The following is a 19,616-nucleotide window of genomic DNA, read 5'->3' on the forward strand; positions in this document are numbered from 1 at the left end:
TGGGCATCGGGCAGTTAAAGTTGAATTTTAATGCGTTTCTTTCAGTCAAATAAACAAATGCATTAAACACACAAACCCCAAAATGCAGATAAACAAATGTGAAAGTCTCAACTAAATGAAGCTTTTTTATATTTGTTGAGATATAGAAAGGTCTGTTGTAATATTTTTATTGGAATGCAGAAAAAGAAAACTTAACGAGAAGCCTTGCGATAACTCTGATTAATACCAGGAATTATATTTTTCATTATAAATATATATGATTTTCCATTACCAACCACATACTATTTTAAACTTAAACCAGCACTGCATCTCTCTTTCCCCCTAAGAACAGTTTCCCCCAACTACCCTTATATCTTGTCTCCTTACCCAAATGGTGACAAAATCGATTGCGCCTGTAAAAACAATGGGAAATCTCGAATCTTGTTGACTTTGTCAATGGGTCCTCGAGAACATTAAGGGAGACAAAGATGCCCAGATAGGCACATCCTGTACACCCTATAAAACCCTACCCAATCCCCTAATATATGATCGATATATTCCCCTTAGGCGCAGCACAGCGCCTCTAAGATTACCCCAAAACTTAGACTTTTGTCAAAGAGTGGCAGTGGCGGAGTGGAGAATGAAATGATGGTTGGTTGTGCTGCAGGAACAGGGTGGTTATAATAGGCTTTTATATATTTGATTTTCCTAGGGCCTGAACCTCGCCCACGCACAAATGTGTTTTTGAGTCCGGCAGAAAAACCCAGGCACTCAAACTGAAAATGAACCCAAAGTCATCTATCAGCTGGTTTGGGTATGTATATTTATTTCTGTGTGGGCGGACGGGCGGCCTTCTTTCTCCACCACCTTACCATTATTATCCCCCCCTTGGTTTTGCTGTTTTCCGTGGGATTCTGGGGGTTGGTTTTCCTGTGACGTCAGTCACACTCATTGAGGTTATGTTAGGTCTACCTAAGGTAGAAAACCATTAAGGGAAAATTCGTTTCTAAGTGGGAAAGTCTGCGCAGCATTTGGCAGGCTTTTCTGATGTCTTTTCTTCTTTGTAAATTTAGCAAAATTTGTACTTTTCCATAAATGATATTTGAAACACTCCATCACTTGACAAATATCTATTGATTGCTTAAAAAAAAACATCATTTAATATTTGTCAAATAGACAAATGTATATAATATCTGCACAAATATATCCTCAAACCTCAATCCAACATAAATAAAGACCTCCCAAAAGGTGTTACTTTCGTCGTGTGCAAACTTCAATTGATTTGTAATTATTGTTATTCATTATTGATTCGCAGTCTCTGCCAAATAGCTATATGTATGTATAATATTTTTGCACAAAAAATGGAATAAAATTTCCATTATGCAAGCGTTCGACTGACTGCCGCGCTGCTGTTGCTGTTGCTGTTGCTGCTGCTGCCCACAAAATGCGTCCTAATTTCCAATTGAAAGGCCAAACTTTGAGCCACGAAAAAACTGGACAATGTGCCAATGCTGAAGTCAAGTGGGCTTTGTGAAGTCTTGTGGCAGCCACAACAGCCACAACAGCCGAAACAGCTGAAACGGCTAAAAACAGCCAAACACGGCCAAAAGACAACTGAAATACCAGCAACCAAATCTCAAACTCCGGTGTCCACAACTTCATTTGTCTCGCTGTCAATTTGTATTTCTTTTTCTTCGATTTTTGTCATTTTTTCTCTTAACATATAAATTGGGCCATAAGCCAGCAGCAACACCAACATACATAGTTTTATTTTTTGTTTGTATCTTTTTCCATATATCATCCCATCCATCCAAGTCCAATTATGCACAGCTCAAAAGTTATAAGAAATAATAATAATAATAGTGTACGAGTATATGTATGTGCGTCGCCCAATTGGCCAACATTTTTTGGCATTCCGGCTTGTGCAGAAATCTTTGCCCCTAAAAATTGATTGACGGCTTGCAATTGTCAAATGTTTCCATTTTGGCAGGTTTTTTCTTTCCTTCCTTTTTTTTTTTTTTTAATTCACTGGTCATTAGGGTTAAACTTTTTTGGGGCGAAATTTATTGTGACATCGGAAGGGGGTTAATTTAAATGCGCTTTAAATAGTTTCTATTGACGGTTTAGGGGGTCTAAAAGGGGGCTAAAATAATATTCATATTTTCTATGCCATCTAGCTACAATTTAATGTTAAATCTGCCAAAATAAATACAAAGCTCATTATCTATTTGTTTTATATTGCAGTAGAACTTTAAGTAATAATATTTGCACCATTTCCCCACTAAATCCCTTTTCTGTGGAAGATTTTCTGCTGGCAAAACAAAAAATATTATTTATCGCACACTGCATAAGAATTATATAGTACAAAGAGAAAAAAAAAACAGAACTTCCCTCCATTAACTCACTTCCCTCACCTGATTTTCCTTATCTGTTTTGCGACTGATAATAAACAAAATAAGCTCCACAGAACGCATATTTCTTGGGCCAAAACGCTCCAAAATTATGCGTTGATAAAGCAAACGAACCAAAAAAATAAATAAATTAAAACAAAGTCAAGACAAAACGTGAAACGAAAGCAAACGCAGCAACAAGTTGGCTTTATTGAGCGAATGCGGAACCAGAGAAGCATGAGAAACCGACTCGAAATGGCTAACAAAAAAATGAGTATTACCAAGGAAAAATAACCCGTCTGCGGCGGAGAACCTTAACTGCTACATAAGGCAATTTTTTGGCTTCGAAATTCCAAAGGAGTTATATTGAAAAACATGGAATAAGTTAGGGGAAAGAACATAAGACAAGGGCAACACAGAAAATTATAAGATATATAGTCAAAATAACTTCAAATTTAACTTATATAACTTATTTATAATTATAATATAGAAACACTCAACATTCAAGCTAGCAAATCTGTTATAAAATAGAGAAATTTGCAGCGTTTTAAGTGATCAACAGCATATAATATAGCAAAACATTTACGAGAAAGTTGAATTTATTATAACAAATTTGAATCCATTAAATTTTTAGCAAACACCTAATTTCAAAAGTAACAGTTAACAGTTTGGGATCGTATTTCTCTCTTGTTTCGTAATTAAGAACCTAATATTTATATTTCGGAGTCATATGATTTGATAATGATATTTTTAGGACCATAAGTCTACGAATATAATCAAATCAACTAAAGATATCAATTAGCGCCCTCCTAAACTACTTTTCTTAAGTATTTCCTAATGAAATATATATGATTTCCATGGGGATTTTACAACCAACACTTTGGGGATACTTTGGGCTCTCTGATAAGAATTACGGTTTGGGAACCACAATCGATGACAGAAAAATTGAATTTCATGCGACTGCCTGCTTACGAAACTCGAAAACGTCGCGATTGGGATTTAAGTTTTATTATTAATTTTTCTTTTTTTGTATTTTGTGTTGATAACGCGAAGCTTATCAAACAGAACGGTGGACTAGAATGATAGATGGGGCCCCATAGAAGTACGAAACAGTGGCGTTCGAAAGCAAACGACCTTCGTGAGGGGGTGAAAAAGGGGCGTTTGTGGGTGGCGGAGTCTAAAGAACTTTAACGAAACGATTAAATGCTAAACTAATGAGGCAAAAGCAAAGTAAAAATGCAAAATTATAATGAAAAAGGGTAAGAAAATATGCAAATCTAGCTGAATATAAAGGTAGTCAAAGGGCATTCGAGAGATATAGAAAAAAGAGGGAACGAGGGACTTAGAAAGAGACGGAACATGAGGGTCAGTTCGCCAGCAAACGGTAACAGCTGCTCTTTGAAAGAGTGAGAAAAAAGGGAGAAAAAGAGCAGAATGAGGAAGACAAGCAGGCGAAGGAGGAGGAGGAGGAGGAAGAAGAGGGAAGCAGGCAAAGAAACACAAGGAGAAGAACGAGATGCACAGTGGTTGCACAAACCTAAAATTCTATATAATAAACCCAAATCCCTTGAACCGAAATCAGGTATGTTAGGAAACTAAAATCTCTTGATACATACACAGTCCGTAAAGGAGATCGATCATCTGGGGAACTTGACATAGCCAGATTACTATTTGGTAACTATTTTATAGAATACATAGGACGAAAATAAACCTCGCAAACTTCATTTATAGTAATACTAGTGGTATACATTTTTGTATACTTAAGAAAATGATTCTTATACGAAAAGTTTACAATTTTCTCTGGTGCCATATTACTCATAGTACTCAGAGAACATTTTTTCAAAATCCAACCAGAATTTAACTAGAAATTCGAGAGTTTGGTATACAAAGATATTTACAAAAATATTTATATAGTAGTACAGATAGATAGTTCATATTTTTCAATATATCTATTGATGATTTTCATAACAAAACCACTGTGCCGTTATCCACACAAAAACTCTCTTTTTGTCTCCCGTTCACATGTCAATGTGTGTATGTTGAGTAGAAGCTCACACACATACAAACAACTCGCAAGAAAGAAGAAAAAAGTAAATAAAACAAGTTTTGAGACGCAGAAGTTTTTCAGAAAAATAAAACAGACTTGCGACTGACTTTCTTTAACATTTTTAGCTTTGTTTCGGTGTTTTTGGGATTTCGCTTTTATTTATTTTTTGGCAGCTGCTTTTGCACAGAAAGAAAATATCGATATAAAATGATATTCAGAACGTTAATTTAAATGAAAAAATATGTTAAATCAAACGAAATATATGTAGAAAGAAACTTGGTAACGTTGTAACTCTAAGGTAGTATTTAGGTTCTTACGCAGAGAAATCTAAGCAATATACGCATTAAAATTTTACTTTTATTAAGATTTAAAGAAAAATCTTGTTGGATTAAAATCCATAAAACTCATTACACTCTTTCCTTACATTAAAGCAAACTAAGAACAATACTTGTTATTATAAAAAATATTTAACTTTTTAGCCAACTTTCATTACATTTTCTCGGCGAGTTGAACTAGTTAGGATGGTAACAGAATAAATAGTTAAAAGTATACAGGTATATCTCAGATTATATAGTTCTGTTTAGAAACAATCTTTAGAGATCTTGAAATGATCTTTTTTTGTTAATCTTGTTTAGATATAATCTTTAGAGATCTTGAATATCCATTCCATTTCATATCGAGTTCATTTTTTCTCTGTGTGGAGATGCGAGAAACTTGTTTCTTGATTTTTTTGGTTTGGTTTTTTGGCAAGGGAAAAGGGGAAAAAGACTGCGAAACTTAAAACTCTAAAACTCACCTGGCAAACGGCGTCTGTTCCACCTCGTAGATCTCGTTGATGTCGTGACACGACACGAGGAGTCCCTTTAGCCGATCGGCGTCCACATCCAAAAGTCCGTCGCCAATGGGAAAAATTCCCTTTTCGGTGAACATTTTGTGTGTGTGTGTGGTGGTGGTGGTGTGGTGTGTGTTTGAAGATCGAATCTTCTTTCGATTTAGGCTTTATTTATTTAATCCTTCGTTTGATTCTCCTTTTTTGTAACTTTTGTATTTCTTATATTTGGAGGGGTAAAAATTCAAATCTCAACTGCACAGAACCAAAAAAAATTGTAGTTTAGTGATAAAAAACACACACGCTTAAAATAATTCTGCGGAAAACGTTGCGCGCGCTCTCTTTTTCCACCGAGAGAGAGCAAAAGATGGAGTAGAGAGAGAGATGGACAAAATTCCAGTACAAAAAAACAACAAAAATAATAAAAGAAGCAAAAACTATGCAACTGCAGCACACACACAAACGCGCGCAAAGAGAGGCCCGAAAAATTCCCGCGTGTGTATGTATGTGTGATGCTGTTGCTGCTATTGCTACTGATGTTGTTTTTGTTATTTTTGGTATTGTCAAGTACCGTTCCGAAGAACTCCTTCTGCTTCTTCTTCAACTTCGATTCAGCAAAAAGGTTTGACGGGAATAATAGTCCGCAGTTTTTGGCCAGGTTTTTGTTGCTTTGTTGTTTGTTTGCGGAGGTACGGAGGTAAAACTCGCAGCGGAGCAGCGCGCACGAACCGTTCGTTGGCGGACTTAAATTTCAATAATTTCAATTACTCGCGTCGTGAAGTGTTACCGGACGTGGACTGCCCAAATCCCCTCGATGCAGAAACATACTAATAAATCTTGCGGGCAAATACATAATTTGGTCACACTTACGCGCGAATGTTAACGTAAGCCGGAGTTAACACTAAACATCGAATAGATGTTAACAGTCGCAAGACCTGCAAGAAATTAAAAAAAAACTAAAATTATTTATCGCATAAACTGAAAAAGACATTTAATAGTTATCTCCCGTAATTGCGAAACTCTTATTTCATGGGAAAACCTCTATAAAGAAATATACTAAAAGATACTGAAAATGCGGAATAGCAGATAACAGCACTGGTTAACGACCTTTCGAAATGTAATAACATATTTAACGATTGTAATAAATGTAAAAAAAAAAAGGAAAAAATAAAATGCTTTATCTTTATATTAATGTCTATAATATCCACTATATTAAATGATTTAATTTAACGCTTTTGAAAACTAACCCAGTAAAGTTTACAGTATTGTAATTGGTTACATCGTTCATAGCTAGTTTGTTATTTACCATACATGGTCACACTGCGTCATGTTCAAAACATGTTTTTATTTATTTAAGTTTTTCTTTTAAAAAATACGCGTTTTTCCAAGAGATCCAATTTGTGTGGCGCCTGTTGTCGGGGCGTGTAGGCGTGGCATGACGGCGAGGAATAGAGGGCGGGGAGCAGCCTACAAATAGTTGGCATCTAGCATCTCTATTGAATTCTCAATTTTATATTTATATTTATGCTTGCAGTTCCCTGGCTTTTCCTCGCCCTCCAAGTTTTTCCGCCGTTTTCCCTTGCGTGTGTAGGTGTGCTCGCCTGTGCGAGTGTGTGTGTGCTCCACTTGCAAGCCAATGCACATTTTTAATGCACTCTAAAAATGATTTATAACCACCTTAAATTATTACAATAAATATTATGAAGCTTATGAACATTTACATTTTAACATATTATAAAGCTGTTGATTTTTTCTTTGAATAGAATGTGTAGAATTAATTTCAACTTTTTAAAGTAGAAATCGTAAACCGATTTAACGGTTTTTTAAAATATTTTTTGTAAGTGTGATCGGATTGGATGGGATATGCATTGGATATGCGTTATGTTTGCATGTTTCGTGTGTGTTGCATATATTTTTGTCACCACGACGGCATCTCAGGAATGCGGAGCACCAGAAATAAACCAAGTGCAAAAACCTTTAGCATCCGTCTATTAATAATGCCGTCGTCTCCGGATCTCCTCAAGATTTCTTTTTTTTTGGCCGGGCGGTTGCCTCGTTCCTGATTTTCTTGCTGCGAACTCGCCAAAAAACTCCTCTTGGCAGCCGTTCAAGTTTAGCAGATCCGGCTTTTGACCTACGGAAAATGCTTTGGCCAGTGCGAAAATAGAAAATCAGATTGGCGACCGATCGCAAGTAACTCGAAAAACGGCAGACAACTAAAAAAAAGGAGTATTTTTGAATTAAATTAGAAGTTTTAGCTCATTTAGGAGGTAAAACTTTATGGAAAGTTTATTTCGAAATGAAATAAAGTTTCCAATTATGCCAAGAAAGTAGTATTTTCTACAATTATGCTTTTAAATATTTAAATGATCCATTATAATCAATAATCAACCCTATTATAGAGCAGTTTCTCTTTAAAAAATATATATTTTACTCTAAATATATCCTGAACAACTTGCGATTTATCCTTTGGAATAGAGGTTTCCTGATGAATAAATCCGAATCCAAGACGAGCGACGACAATGGAGAACACTTTTGAATTTGGCAAGCCCCTAAATCTGCCTTTATCTTATTTGGAGGCCTACTGAGCTTTGAGGTAAGTTTGGGATGACGTGGAATGGATATAAATTGGGCTATTCGGCGCAATATGGGCATTGGGGACCTGCGGTGGCCTCCTCATCACCGCTTTCACCATCAGCGCTTCCGGCTCGGCCACCGCCACCACCGCCACCGGAATCCTCGCCCTCAGCACTGCTACGATAATCATCAATGATGGCCTGTAACTCCTGTTGGGCATCCTGGAACTCCTGCTCTTCCATGCCCTCTCCAGTATACCAATGCAAATGGGCCTTACGCCGCAACATGGCCATGGAGCCATCCAGTAAACGCTGGAATAGCGACTGAATTGCCGTGGTGTTACCTATAAAACATAAATCCCGGATTAGTTTGGTATTTGGCACAGAAGGAAATACTAATAATAAATTAATATTAAGAATAAATTATTATAGGAATCCCACCTATAAAGGTTGCCGACATCTTAAGACCCCTCGGTGGTATATCGCAAATAGCAGTCTTAATGTTATTGGGTATCCAGTCAACAAAATTGTTAATGTTCTTATTCCTAACGCCGGTCATCAGTTGATCCACTTCTCTCGGTGACATCCTACCCCGGAAAATACCCGCTGCTGTCAGAAGTTTTCCCTTTCGCAGATCGATGGCACACAACAAATTATTGCTGGAAAAGATCTGCTGCACTAGCTCTGAAACGGTGCCCTTGCTAAACTGTTGCTGCTTGCAGGTAACCAACGGTGCGAATCCTGGTATAAGGAAGTGCAGCCTTGGAAATGGCACCATATTCACATAGATCTTGCGCAACCCGGCATTCAATTGGCCTGGAAACCTGAGGCATGTGGTTATACCCGACATGGTCAGGGCCACAATATGATTGATATGCTCATAGCCGGACATTTTGATCTTCAGATTTCGATTGCAGATCTGGAATAGTGCCTCGTTGTCCAAGCAGAATGTCAAATGGGAATTATTTACCAAAGCTGGAGTACTCAGTAGAGCATTGTAAGGTTCCACCACCACCTGCGACATATTAGGCGAAGGAATTGTCACATAGTTGCAGAGCAAGTTGTCCGGATACTGTTCCACCAATGCCTCCATTATCAGCGAGGTCAGGCCAGAGCCTGTGCCTCCACCAATCGAATGGAGCAGCTGAAAACCCTGCAGTGAATCAACCGATTCCACCTCCCGACGAGTGTTGTCCAACACCTGCTCCAAAATGGCGGCACCATCTGTATGATAGCCACGGGCAAAATTGTTCCCAGCACTCTCCGATCCAGCTACAAAGTTCTCCGGTCTATACAACTGACTGCTGGCGTTCAAACGTTGAATGGTACTGGCCTCCGTATCGATGAGTATGGTACGGGCATAGAACCTTTTGCTAGCCGTGGCATTAAAGAACACATTAATTCGCTCCAATTGAAGCGGACTGGTGCCACCAAATCTTCCCGATGCATAATCCACACCATGTTCATGCGAGATGACGTGCCAAAACTGGAAAAATGTGTTGCTGGTTAGAATTAGGGCATTAGTAAGTAAGCCCTAGTTTACCTACCGAATCACCAATGGCATTGCCGGCTCCGCCGATCTGCAGGGTGACTATCTCCCGCATATTGACCCTAAGTTGTTTCCTTTAAACCACTTACTTGGAGGCTACTGCCTCATCCTCTCCTTTACCTCTTCTCGCTCGGTCGATTTGCTGCTCGGTTTTCATGAGGCTCGACTTCTCCCTGCCGCCCTGATTATAATTTTGTATTTTTCCCAGAGACAACTTTTGCTAACTAACATTATATTGTGAGTTAGGGAATTTTTGAAGAGGCTCTTAGATAAATATGTATATTTTGAGTAGCTAAGGAGTTATAAACCATCTGGTCTGAAGGTTTAATTCATAATATATAGACTTAGACATTACGAAGTCTGTCTTTTGATATAGACACATATTTTCACTGTTAATTAATTCATATTATTTAGAATTAATGCAACACTAACTTCAAGTACTCTGGACGAACTATAGGACAACACAAAACTACAACATTTTCGCAATTAATCAAAATCTAAACACATATGTTAAAGCAAAAAGTCAAAGTCGTCTTACCACAAAAGTGTAATTTAATGAGACATAAAGTGAGGAATTTGGTTTAAGAATAAAAAAAAAGATGTGGGTTTAGCTGACTGCTCCTGGGACTTGCTCCTCTTCCAGCTACTTGTCCTTCTTGTCGGCGGCGAGGGAATTGAACAGACGGTTGACCTCGTTGGCCACCAGATTGTCCAGAACGATGCCGTTCTGATCGATGAAGGCAGCGCAAGACTTGTTGCTGCTCTGCTCGCGCCGTTTGCCATTTTTAGAGTCCCGGACGCTGAGAGTCAGCAGATACTTGTCGTCATATTTTCGCATGTCTGAGCTGGCCTCCCACAGGCGCTCTCGTTCCTTGTCCTTCTGCAGGGCTACCGCAAAGGTGCCCTTTTCGCGGAAACTGGAATGGAGGGTAAGGATGCCGAGGAGAGCGAAGTAAGCGAGAACGCTGAATAGAAGCACTGGACGGGATTCTGGGAAGGGGTGGGTGAAGTCCCAAGCGTGAGCCATGATGGCCACGAGCACGGCGAGGGCGCAAAGGGCCAAGCGGGTGTTGACCAGGCCGAATTGTTCCTTCAACTGGGGACGATCGCCCAGGAGGCAGGTTTTCACTGCATCATCTAGCGCGTGCTTCACTGCAGATCCATCCCATTTGTTGACCTTGACGAGCTGGACGAAATACAAATAAAATGGAATCAGGTAAATATAACACCCAATATACAATGACGTGTCTTGGAACACATCTTGATGGACCAAACGCTGAGCCGGCATCTGGTTTTCTCACCTCATCTCCCGGCTGTGCCTTTTCCTCCTTTTTGCCCATTTTCAATTTACTTTATACACTCTTTTCCTGTCCTTAGTTATTCAGAAAAGCTTGTGTGGCAGCCAGGGAAAACTCTTTTTTGCAGGAGTTTCCTTCTTTTCTTTTGACAACGCGACAACAAAATTTTGTATCGTCTATCGCTTTCAATCGATAACACGCAAACGGTGTTGCCCTATCGACAAGTGAAAAATACTAAAAAATACCTTTCAAATGCAATAAAGTGCGCGCGTAATTCAAGTATAAAATTAAGCTTGGCTTTACAAAAATATATTAAAATATAATCTCACAAAATAGAATGAAGCTCAGAAAATACATATTAAAAATATTTCTTTTAAAGATTTATAAATTTAAAAAAATAACATCCATTTATTATCAGCTGAAATACCGCATATAAGCGTGTATTTTCCATTTAAAGATATAAAAAATGGCTGAGCTAACTTTCACACAAACAAAACGGAATTTTTACATGAAAAAAAAAGTTATACAAAAGAGTGTCTATAAATACAGAGTATGGAATCAATTCACATGGACTTCATCTGCGCCATCAGGTCCTCCAAACTGGTTTCGTCCGCGGGCGCGGTGGTTACAGTTTCTTCTGGATTTTCGGTCGATTTTTCAGGAGCCTCGTAGGCGAGTCTAAGACCTTCGCCAACCTCAGCGGTTTTTGCAGGCGTTGGATTACTTTCTGGTGCGTCTTCTGCCACCAATTCAATGCCCCATTCGTTGGTGGCATGCAGCGGCTCCTCGCTGACTTCCTCCTTCGTCACTACAGGTTTGGGCTTGGCCTGGAATTCTTTTTGTCTTACCAAACAGTTTCTGTCGTCGCATTGAGGATTCGGCTTAAGCGTCATCTTCGGAAAGAAGTCGCTAAGGGCGTTATATCCCAGATAGTCGGAAACTTCGCCGAAATTCAGCAGATACTTTAAGGCATTCTGGACGAGAAAACCAGCCGTTATGCCCATTGTTGTGGGCAGTGAGGCCGCACACACGCCTTCCCTTTTAAGGGTCTTCTCGTCAATGTTCTCTGCCACTACCAATGGAGGAGCACAAGCAAAACAGGCCGTGTCCCCTGGACGGATAAACTGAATGTGACCTGAGACGGCATTCTCTGAAACACCCGACTCAAACCAGTTGAGATTACGCTCATTACAAGCCGCATTGATGGCCATTCGTGCCTCGAAGTTGTCCACACAGCTGAGTACCAAATCCACTGGCTGTCCAGCAACTTTAGCACCCTGCGAGATTGTGTCCAGGAAGCGATCAAAGTTATCCACTGTCGTGATATTGTAGTTGTGGGTCTCAATCTGTACGTCTGGATTGATGAAGCTTAATGTGGCGGCGGCTGCCTCGACTTTAGAGAGACCTGCCTGGTCAGGAGTGAAGAACAGCCGGTTCATATTGGCCAGCTCCACTTTGTCGTAGTCGAACAGGATCAGTTTTCCAACCCCGCAACTGTAAGGGATTAAAAGTGTTAATAAGAAACTTAGCTTTTAGAAAGATGTATTGTATTAAAATGACTATTGTACGGATGCTTTAGAATAAGCTCATAATGGTGAAATCAATTATTTTCCTAGCTTTGTACGAACCGTGTTAGCATGTCTGCGGTGACGCTTCCAACACCGCCCACACCCACAATGGCCACCGCCTTGTCCCGGATCCTTTCGTAGTCTTTAACGATGTTCATTCTCTGCAGGGCCATCAGGCGACTGTAAGGATTGGAGTCCACGACCTCAGCGGACATGCGTTCGATGCGATCGCGTACCTGGCGGCTGTTGTTGCTTCCCGTTGCCTTTGGCTCCTCCAGCTCCGTCTTTAGTTCGGCGATGATCGCCTGTAGTTCATCGATGGCGTGCGACATCCTGGCGAAGGTCTCCTACAGATCCTGACTCTTGTGTGCGGCTACAAACGCCTCTAAAACGTAAACAGTAAACTTTCGCTTTTAAGTTCGCTGTCGCCGTGTCACTTTTGACCTGCGTTGCCAGATGGGAAAACTGATTTAGAGATGGACAAACATCGATAGCTTAGCTAGTAAATAGCCAAAACACCGCAGAGATGTGAAAAAAACATACCAAGAAAAACAGTGTTGGCTAACACAGTAATTGGTGCGCTTATTTGAATTGCATTTATAATCAGCTTGAAAAAACAATTTATTATCTGTGGGAAATAACATCTTAGGTATCTTAGAAAACTCAACTTTTGATGAATTTATTAAATAGATTCAAGATGATAAACATTGCCTGGTATATTGCTCCACATTTTCAAGATTAAATTTAAATTAGAATTAAATTTTCCGTAAAATACCCACTTTTAATGTTTTAACTTTTCTTTATCCATTCACTCACCTTATTTTCGATTCATCTATATCGATTTGTATAATTACACAAAAGATTTATTGTCAAAATCATTACACAAAAAAGGTATTATAATTATTAAATAACCAAAAAAAAAAAAAAGAACAGTTAAAGGAAGATGACGATAGTAGTTGTGGTTGCTTTTCGTGTTAAATGCGACAAAAAAATAATTATTATACTATTCAATAAATCGAGTGTTGGAGCACGTTTATTATTTAATATTATCAATATTACTGTATAAACCGGTGACTATCACTTGCCAACAAGTAGAGATATATGTATGGATAAGTGTCCGTTCTGTGTAGCTTATTTGTGTACGGTGTGCTGTCCGCCAATCCGATGACACCTCTGTCCGTCCGTCCGAGTGGTTCACCTGGTCCGCGGCTGCAGGCGCACACGGAAGCCTTCCTCCCGTTTCAGGATAATGTCTGCCTGCAGCTTGAAGTCCGATTCGGTCAGGTCCGAGTAGACACGGTAGTTCCGCAATATGGTCGACAGTAGGATCTTTAGCTTGAGCATCGCGTACTTGCGCCCTAAAAATTATAAGTATTTTATAATTATAGTTCATATTTATAAAATTTTTATTGTTTTCCGGACTTACCCACACAGCTGCGTGGCCCCGCGGAAAATGGGACAAAGGCGTAGTAATGGCGATTGGCCTGCCTTTCCGGCAGGAAGTTGTCTGGATCAAAGACGTTCGGATTGGCGTAGACCTTGGGATTGCGGTGCAGAAGGACGGTGGCCACAGTCACCGTGGCGCCCCTGGGAATAACATAGTTGCCGGAATTCAGCTTGAGGTCCTCCTGCAGTTCGCGTGCGATTAGCGGGACGGGAGGGTACATGCGCAGGGTCTCCATCAGGCAACGTTCCAGATACTTCATCTCCAGTGTGTCCTGCGATCGGAAATATGGATATCAATCACAGTAAGTACTTTCTGTATATAGTTACCCACCTGAAACGTGGCCGGTCGCTGTGAGTCACCGAAAATGGAGTCGAGCTCGGCGAGTACGCGGTCCTGAATGTCCTGGTGGATGCCCATTAGCGAGAGGAAAAACGAGGAGCCAGCAGCCGTGGTGTCGTGACCCTCGAACATGATGGTGTCCACCTGTTCCTTGATTTCCGTATCAGTAATAAGAGCTCCATTCTGTGCACTTTCCAGCATCAGATCAAGGAAAGCCAGCCGTTTCTTCTCGCCAATATCATTGTCCTCCACATCCAGATCATCCTTGAGTCCAGCGGACTGGCCATAGGAGAGTCCCGCCACTGGAGTTGTCTTCTCTTCATTCGCAGCCGTTGAGGTCACAGCCGGATCCTGTTCACGTTCCCTTTCCAAGGCAGCCGCCTTCAGTTCACACTGAGCCAACGATCCACGTGTGCCCTGCTCAAAGGCTGCCTTTTTGCTCTTAATCACTTTGGTGGTCAATCCGTGGATGATATTCAGCAGACGACCCTGCTCCTTATAGTAACGGGTCAGCGTGAAGACGAACTCGTTGCGCAGGAAGAAGCTGCGATGGCGGGCGTGCAAGATGTCGCACATCCGCATCACGGCCATGGCGTACTCGAAACCGGACTTGTCCTGCGTTTTCTTGGACACGCCCATAGCAGTCTCTGGAAGGCCAAAAAAGGTACACTTAGAATAATAAATAAAAAGAAAGTCCTGAAAGGAAGTTAATTTGTCCAAGAAAGAAGCAACGAGAAAGCAGCTCAGCCTGAATCCCAGTTAAGGCATGTTTAAACCACGTGTTAAATGTCACATTTGAATCTAATTTTTCCGTCCAGTGCAGACTCGGACTCGGTGTTTTGGAGATCGAGATCGGAGATGGACCCCCAGCCCAGCACAAATGGGGGGAAGTGGAATGCACTCGCCTGACCCAAGCGCCAATTGAACTTAACAAACAGACAACAGGCGACGGAGGTAGCCCCCGGTTTCCCCGCTCCATCCATCTATCCATCCCGGCTGTCTAATTGTAGATACAATGCATAAATAGATCTATAGATGACAGCATAAACGAGCTTACGGACAGATCCGCTTTGGGGAGTACAATCTTTTTGTGCTGTGGGAAAAATGTGAGCCAGGAATTTGGTACATTTGTTTTGAATTGAGATAGCCATCGAAAGGAGTTTTTAAGTCGAACGTTCTCTCTACATTTTGTCTTAGTTTATAAGGAAGAAGTTGTTACTTTAAGGGATTGGGAATAAGTGTGAAAAATATGCTTAACATAAAATCTTCACTATCTTTCAATCTAACCATTTACCATTTACCATATCAAAATAAAATCTTCAAAAAATTATACAAAAGTTAGCTTGACATAGAAAGTAATAAGGATAGGTTCTTAAATTTGCCTTGACTTTTGTTTGTTTTGAAATGAATTTAATTTATTCAATCTTCACAGCGATCTAAAGTTAAGATAGGTCAATAAAAGTCTCGTTTATTACCCAGATTATATAGTATAACTGAAGGCCCAATCAATGATGGCTTTATATAGTACATAAACACTTCCATATTTCGTGATGACTTGTATGGCAAATGAAAGGAAATCTGTCTTATGCAATGACATTTGGTTTTTCCTGCCCATTCTTACGATTCGAATTGTAAAAAATTAGCTGTTTCGTAGTTTTTCATAGGCTGGTTGGGTTGGTTTCGTTCAGGTCTTAATTGCTAATTGCCCGTTTGCGTCAGACCCCATAATCGTGAACCGTGAACAACAACCTCAGCTCTGAAAATAAATGTCGGCCGTTGCATTCAAATTTTCCTGATTAAATGCTTAATGGCAATGCGACGTGCCTTTAATTGCAGCTGAGTACTCTGGGATTCGTTGCATTTTCGTTTGCAGTTCGGCTAGCTTCGGTCCCGAACCCCCATCCATCCATCTATCCATCTAACCATCCAGCCATCTATCCAGTTGCTAAATGCAATCTTGGCTGTATTTCAATTGAGGGCTCGGATTATGCAATGGCCTAGAAATCAATCCCAAAATCGGCCAAGCAATCCACTGGCGACAATGTCATTAACATTGGCCGCCTTCCAATTTGTCTAGCTCTTGGCGGTTTCACTTTTAGTTTGGTTTTATTTTCCAGACCTTAAAACGTGTTTGGCTTTAAGCGATTTTGGTTGATTGGGTGGTATTTGCATGGCTAACAACCCATTTTGGGTGGTCTAAAGAGTATAGGGCTAACCTTAACCTGCATCTAGGAGTGGGTGGAGTTTTCCTTCTTATTGGGCTTGGGGTTTATCTTTTAATATCCTGTCAGTTTTAAGGGGATTCTTTTAGGGCCAAATATTTTGTAGATTTTAGCTTTATCTACAAAGCTAATTACTTTCCCTTCGATATATTTTTTAATCATCAACTTGAATTAACAATTTAAGCCTCTTTAATTATGGAATTTTTGTAACTAAGCGAAATGATCGTTTGGAGGACAAAAAATCCAACCAGTTTGCAGCAGTTTGGCAGATAATTCGGTGGCATAATTCGGTTAGATCGGGGGCCGGGATCTGATATATATATATACGTACATATATATCTCGTTTGCGCCCATTGTGGGGCCACAACAAAAGCAGAAATTTTTGATTTGTCAGTATATAGGGAAATGGGTCTGCACTCAATTGTGTGTGGCATACAATATAATGTATCGCCGTATAGTATGTTTTTAGCGGAGATTAGGTGACTTGGGCACACGCATATAACTGAAATGATGCTGGGTATATATCATATATATATATATATATATATTGGGGATGATCGCTGTGCGAGTGCGAGTGCGTGTGGGTTGACTGTACTTTTCGTGTAATCACCATGACGGATACAGCTACAAACTCATATATATATATATATATCACCGTATCCGTATCTCGTTTCTATATCTATTGCTATATCACTTACCCAATAGAATCTCCACGGTTGCCTCGCTCATGTAATCATGGCAATCAAACGTGCGACCATCCTCCGCACGCAGTTTCCTCACCACATTCCGCGAGTTCTCGTTGAAGAGCTCGATGAAGCTCTTCAAGACATTCAAATGGAATGTGGGTGCTATCAGTTTGCGGTGCGAACGCCATTTTTGACCTGCAACAATAGAAATATATAGAAGCGATCAAGAAACTGGATAATAGAGACACCTGATCTTACAAATCATAAGAACTATCAATAGGTGGTTGCTAAATCCATGAAATGTATAGCTAGAAGAAGTATTACTAGATTTCTTATTTAAATCATTTGTCTTTAAACCTTCTTTTAATAAACAGACCGGAAATCGACTTCTAACCACTCTTATATGTATATTAGAGGGAATTTTTTTAAGAACTTCTCTAAGCTTACTCCGAAACTAAGTCTATAAAGAATCATATTCAAGCTGAAAGAATGAAAAGCAAAGTGTAGCTTCCTTTTCCAGAATATTTTTTGATAAATTATTTATAAGAAATTTCCGAAAAAAAAGCGAAGAACATCTTTAAGAAATTCTCAAAAATTTGATAGCATTTTCATTTTTCCAAGTAAATTTTTGTCCAATTTTTAACTTTAAACGACTCCTTAATTTTTCTCCGTGACTTTTCTGCGACGTTGATTTTATTTATAGCGGCATTGTTGTGCCAACTGTCAGGCTAGCGGATCGCTTAATTAATTTATGATTCCGCAAATTGCATTAGTGGCAAGTGGTCCTCAAATCAGGCCCCCTGAAGTCCCACCGACCCCTCCTCACCTGTGCTGATCAGCAGACCATCGCCCAGCCAGGGCTTAAAGAATTTGTACTCGGAGGCCTTGTCAATGTAGACATGGCTGCTCAGCAGCAGCTCCACGTCCCGGGGATCATAGATGAAGACCACCAGCTTGGGCCCAATCCACATCTTGGCTATATGCTCGAAGGGGGCGCTCTTACGGATGACTGTTTTGAAAACAGCTGCGGGGAAGAGATTATTATTGAATTGTTCTTTTGATTTTTTTGAAACATTTAAAAAGGGAAAACCCACTTTTGCTAGAAAGTAATCTACTATTCCAGAATTTATAATCGAAAACAACATTTTTAGCTTTCTATTTAACCTCGAAACATGAAAGTTCATCAAGGATATTTGCTTTGTATTACCAGAGAAAGTTAATAAACTAAGCCTTGCACCTAAACTATAAAGATGCATAAAATTTATTAAGAAATGAAAGTGTTTCGAGTTTAAGCATCATTATTAATGTTTTTATAGATTTCTTTTTGCAAAAGGACTAAACCTAAACTAATTAGTGAGAGTGTATTCTTTAGGGATTTTTCGAACCTATAAGAAAGTTTCTTTGAAGATTAATAATTGTTATTAAGATTGAAAGGATTGATGTTTATCTTTGTCAAAAGAATCTATCAAATCGAATATCAAATTCAATGAACTTTGTTTACACTTTGCAGTTTGATAATAATTTCTGATTAATAGATATATAATTATGAGATTTACATGAAGCTGGTCCAATCACATCGAACAGATGTCCCACGATGGGCAGGCCCCTGGGTCCCGGCAGACGTCCGGCCAGCCTGTAGAGATGAGCTCGGGATAACCGCCAATAGATGTACCACAAGATCAGTGTGGGCAACAGCAGGAAGTAGAAGACGCTGCTGGGCGAGCCCAGGGCGGCGTCCTTCTTCAGCACTTCCATGTCGTTCAAGGGGGAACCTTTTGGGATTTCTAACTCCTCTCTCAATTGAATATGTTAAACTCTATCTTGGTCAACTTGTTCACCAGCAAAACACCAAAAACACCAAACAAAAAAGATAAAGCGATCGGAGCACGCACACTGCCCAGGTACACACGGATCGGTAGCTATCGATCAGCTATCCATGGGATGGGATGGTGGACTCGTGGACCGGATGTTACTCGCTGCTCGTCCAGCGCACAACTAAACGGTGACAGCCCCTCGCCGAGGCATCCAGCGAAAATGATCACGAAAATCAACCACCCACACACACGCGCGAACACCACACACGGGGGATTGAGGAGTTACGGACCCGGACTCAGACTCAGATTCGGAATGGGACATATATATATATATGTATTTATATATATGTAGATATATAAATCAGAAACGATGGACCCGCACTCGCACTCCGCGCGCCTCTGTTCCAGCGACTAGCCAGCGCCGACGGTGCGAACGACTTTTATAGCCAACAATGTGCAGCATATTTACACTGGAAAAAAATGTACTTGAGTTGTTTCTTAAGCCTTAAGGTCTTTCTTAGAGATAAGTGCATCACAATCCTTTTTTTATAAATTTAAAATATTATTTTTAGTTACTTTCATAAGCTAGAAAGATATTTTTCTTGTTAACTTTTAAAGATAGTTAATGCAAGTTAATTTTAATTATAATAAATAATATTTTCATATCAATTTAGACAAAGTACAACGTTTTTTACTGTGTTTAAGAAAATAATTTGTGGGTCTCTATAAAATCAGATCATGTGAATCGGATAAATTCCTCACGAAAAGCGAACAAAATGTCTAAAAAACCAAAAATTTATAGTAAAATAATTAAAAATTTAACCTTTTTTGATAGACTTCTTAGATATAATATTTAATAGCTTAAATCACAC

At 39.7% G+C, this 19,616-nt stretch overlaps 5 protein-coding genes across 6 annotated transcripts in view; all 5 read right to left on the reverse strand.

Annotated features, from left to right (window-relative positions):
- Positions 1 to 6,026, reverse strand: part of LOC108116982 (death-associated protein kinase related) — a 57,119-nt gene extending 51,093 nt beyond the window's left edge. The window contains exons 1-2 of one of the 2 annotated variants that reach the window (XM_017229156.2): positions 5,817 to 6,026; positions 5,213 to 5,500 (exon numbers count right to left, since the gene is read on the reverse strand). In XM_017229156.2, coding sequence (XP_017084645.1) covers positions 5,213 to 5,346 — 134 coding nt within the window. In that variant the 5' untranslated portion in view covers positions 5,347 to 5,500; positions 5,817 to 6,026. Of the gene's footprint in view, positions 1 to 5,212 lie in introns of both variants that reach the window. The other variant, XM_017229148.2, reaches the window with a different exon arrangement.
- A 1,626-nt stretch (positions 6,027 to 7,652) lies between these two features.
- On the reverse strand, positions 7,653 to 9,802 carry LOC108117230 (probable tubulin beta chain CG32396). Its single transcript, XM_017229566.2, has 3 exons — positions 9,369 to 9,802; positions 8,263 to 9,307; positions 7,653 to 8,165 (listed from the first exon to the last, which is right to left on the reverse strand). The coding sequence occupies exons 1-3, from the start codon at positions 9,423 to 9,425 to the stop codon at positions 7,879 to 7,881; spliced, it is 1,389 nt and encodes a 462-aa protein (XP_017085055.1). The 5' UTR covers positions 9,426 to 9,802; the 3' UTR covers positions 7,653 to 7,878.
- A 102-nt stretch (positions 9,803 to 9,904) lies between these two features.
- On the reverse strand, positions 9,905 to 10,848 carry LOC108117264 (signal peptidase complex subunit 2). Its single transcript, XM_017229621.2, has 2 exons — positions 10,672 to 10,848; positions 9,905 to 10,556 (listed from the first exon to the last, which is right to left on the reverse strand). Exons 1-2 carry the CDS (start codon positions 10,708 to 10,710, stop codon positions 10,014 to 10,016), a joined length of 582 nt encoding a protein of 193 aa, XP_017085110.1. The 5' UTR covers positions 10,711 to 10,848; the 3' UTR covers positions 9,905 to 10,013.
- Positions 10,849 to 11,056: 208 nt separating this feature from the next.
- Positions 11,057 to 12,707, reverse strand: LOC108117255 (ubiquitin-like modifier-activating enzyme 5). The gene is made up of 2 exons (XM_017229608.2): positions 12,297 to 12,707; positions 11,057 to 12,162 (listed from the first exon to the last, which is right to left on the reverse strand). The coding sequence occupies exons 1-2, from the start codon at positions 12,566 to 12,568 to the stop codon at positions 11,232 to 11,234; spliced, it is 1,203 nt and encodes a 400-aa protein (XP_017085097.1). The 5' UTR covers positions 12,569 to 12,707; the 3' UTR covers positions 11,057 to 11,231.
- A 544-nt stretch (positions 12,708 to 13,251) lies between these two features.
- Positions 13,252 to 19,540, reverse strand: LOC108117223 (cytochrome P450 4g15). Its single transcript, XM_017229554.2, has 6 exons — positions 18,487 to 19,540; positions 17,757 to 17,954; positions 16,943 to 17,125; positions 14,014 to 14,669; positions 13,663 to 13,954; positions 13,252 to 13,594 (listed from the first exon to the last, which is right to left on the reverse strand). The coding sequence occupies exons 1-6, from the start codon at positions 18,683 to 18,685 to the stop codon at positions 13,431 to 13,433; spliced, it is 1,692 nt and encodes a 563-aa protein (XP_017085043.1). The 5' UTR covers positions 18,686 to 19,540; the 3' UTR covers positions 13,252 to 13,430.
- Positions 19,541 to 19,616: the final 76 nt, after the last annotated feature.

This window comes from Drosophila eugracilis, unplaced genomic scaffold (assembly GCF_018153835.1).
Source record: "Drosophila eugracilis isolate 14026-0451.02 unplaced genomic scaffold, ASM1815383v1 contig_498, whole genome shotgun sequence".
Lineage (NCBI taxonomy): Eukaryota > Metazoa > Arthropoda > Insecta > Diptera > Drosophilidae > Drosophila > Drosophila eugracilis.

Coding starts and splice junctions, on each gene's coding strand:
- LOC108117230 (XM_017229566.2), bottom strand. CDS start 9,425: ATGCGGGAGATAGTCACCCTGCAGATCGGCGGAGCCGGCAATGCCATT. Junction 9,308..9,368: donor GCAATGCCATTGGTGATTCG/GTAGGTAAACTA, acceptor ACATTTTTCCAG/TTTTGGCACGTCATCTCGCA. Junction 8,166..8,262: donor GATGTCGGCAACCTTTATAG/GTGGGATTCCTA, acceptor TATGTTTTATAG/GTAACACCACGGCAATTCAG.
- LOC108117264 (XM_017229621.2), bottom strand. CDS start 10,710: ATGGGCAAAAAGGAGGAAAAGGCACAGCCGGGAGATGAG. Junction 10,557..10,671: donor AGGCACAGCCGGGAGATGAG/GTGAGAAAACCA, acceptor TATTTCGTCCAG/CTCGTCAAGGTCAACAAATG.
- LOC108117255 (XM_017229608.2), bottom strand. CDS start 12,568: ATGTCGCACGCCATCGATGAACTACAGGCGATCATCGCCGAACTAAAG. Junction 12,163..12,296: donor ACCGCAGACATGCTAACACG/GTTCGTACAAAG, acceptor AATCCCTTACAG/TTGCGGGGTTGGAAAACTGA.
- LOC108117223 (XM_017229554.2), bottom strand. CDS start 18,685: ATGGAAGTGCTGAAGAAGGACGCCGCCCTGGGCTCGCCCAGCAGCGTC. Junction 17,955..18,486: donor TGTGATTGGACCAGCTTCAT/GTAAATCTCATA, acceptor TCTTCCCCGCAG/CTGTTTTCAAAACAGTCATC. Junction 13,595..13,662: donor GGGGCCACGCAGCTGTGTGG/GTAAGTCCGGAA, acceptor TATAATTTTTAG/GGCGCAAGTACGCGATGCTC.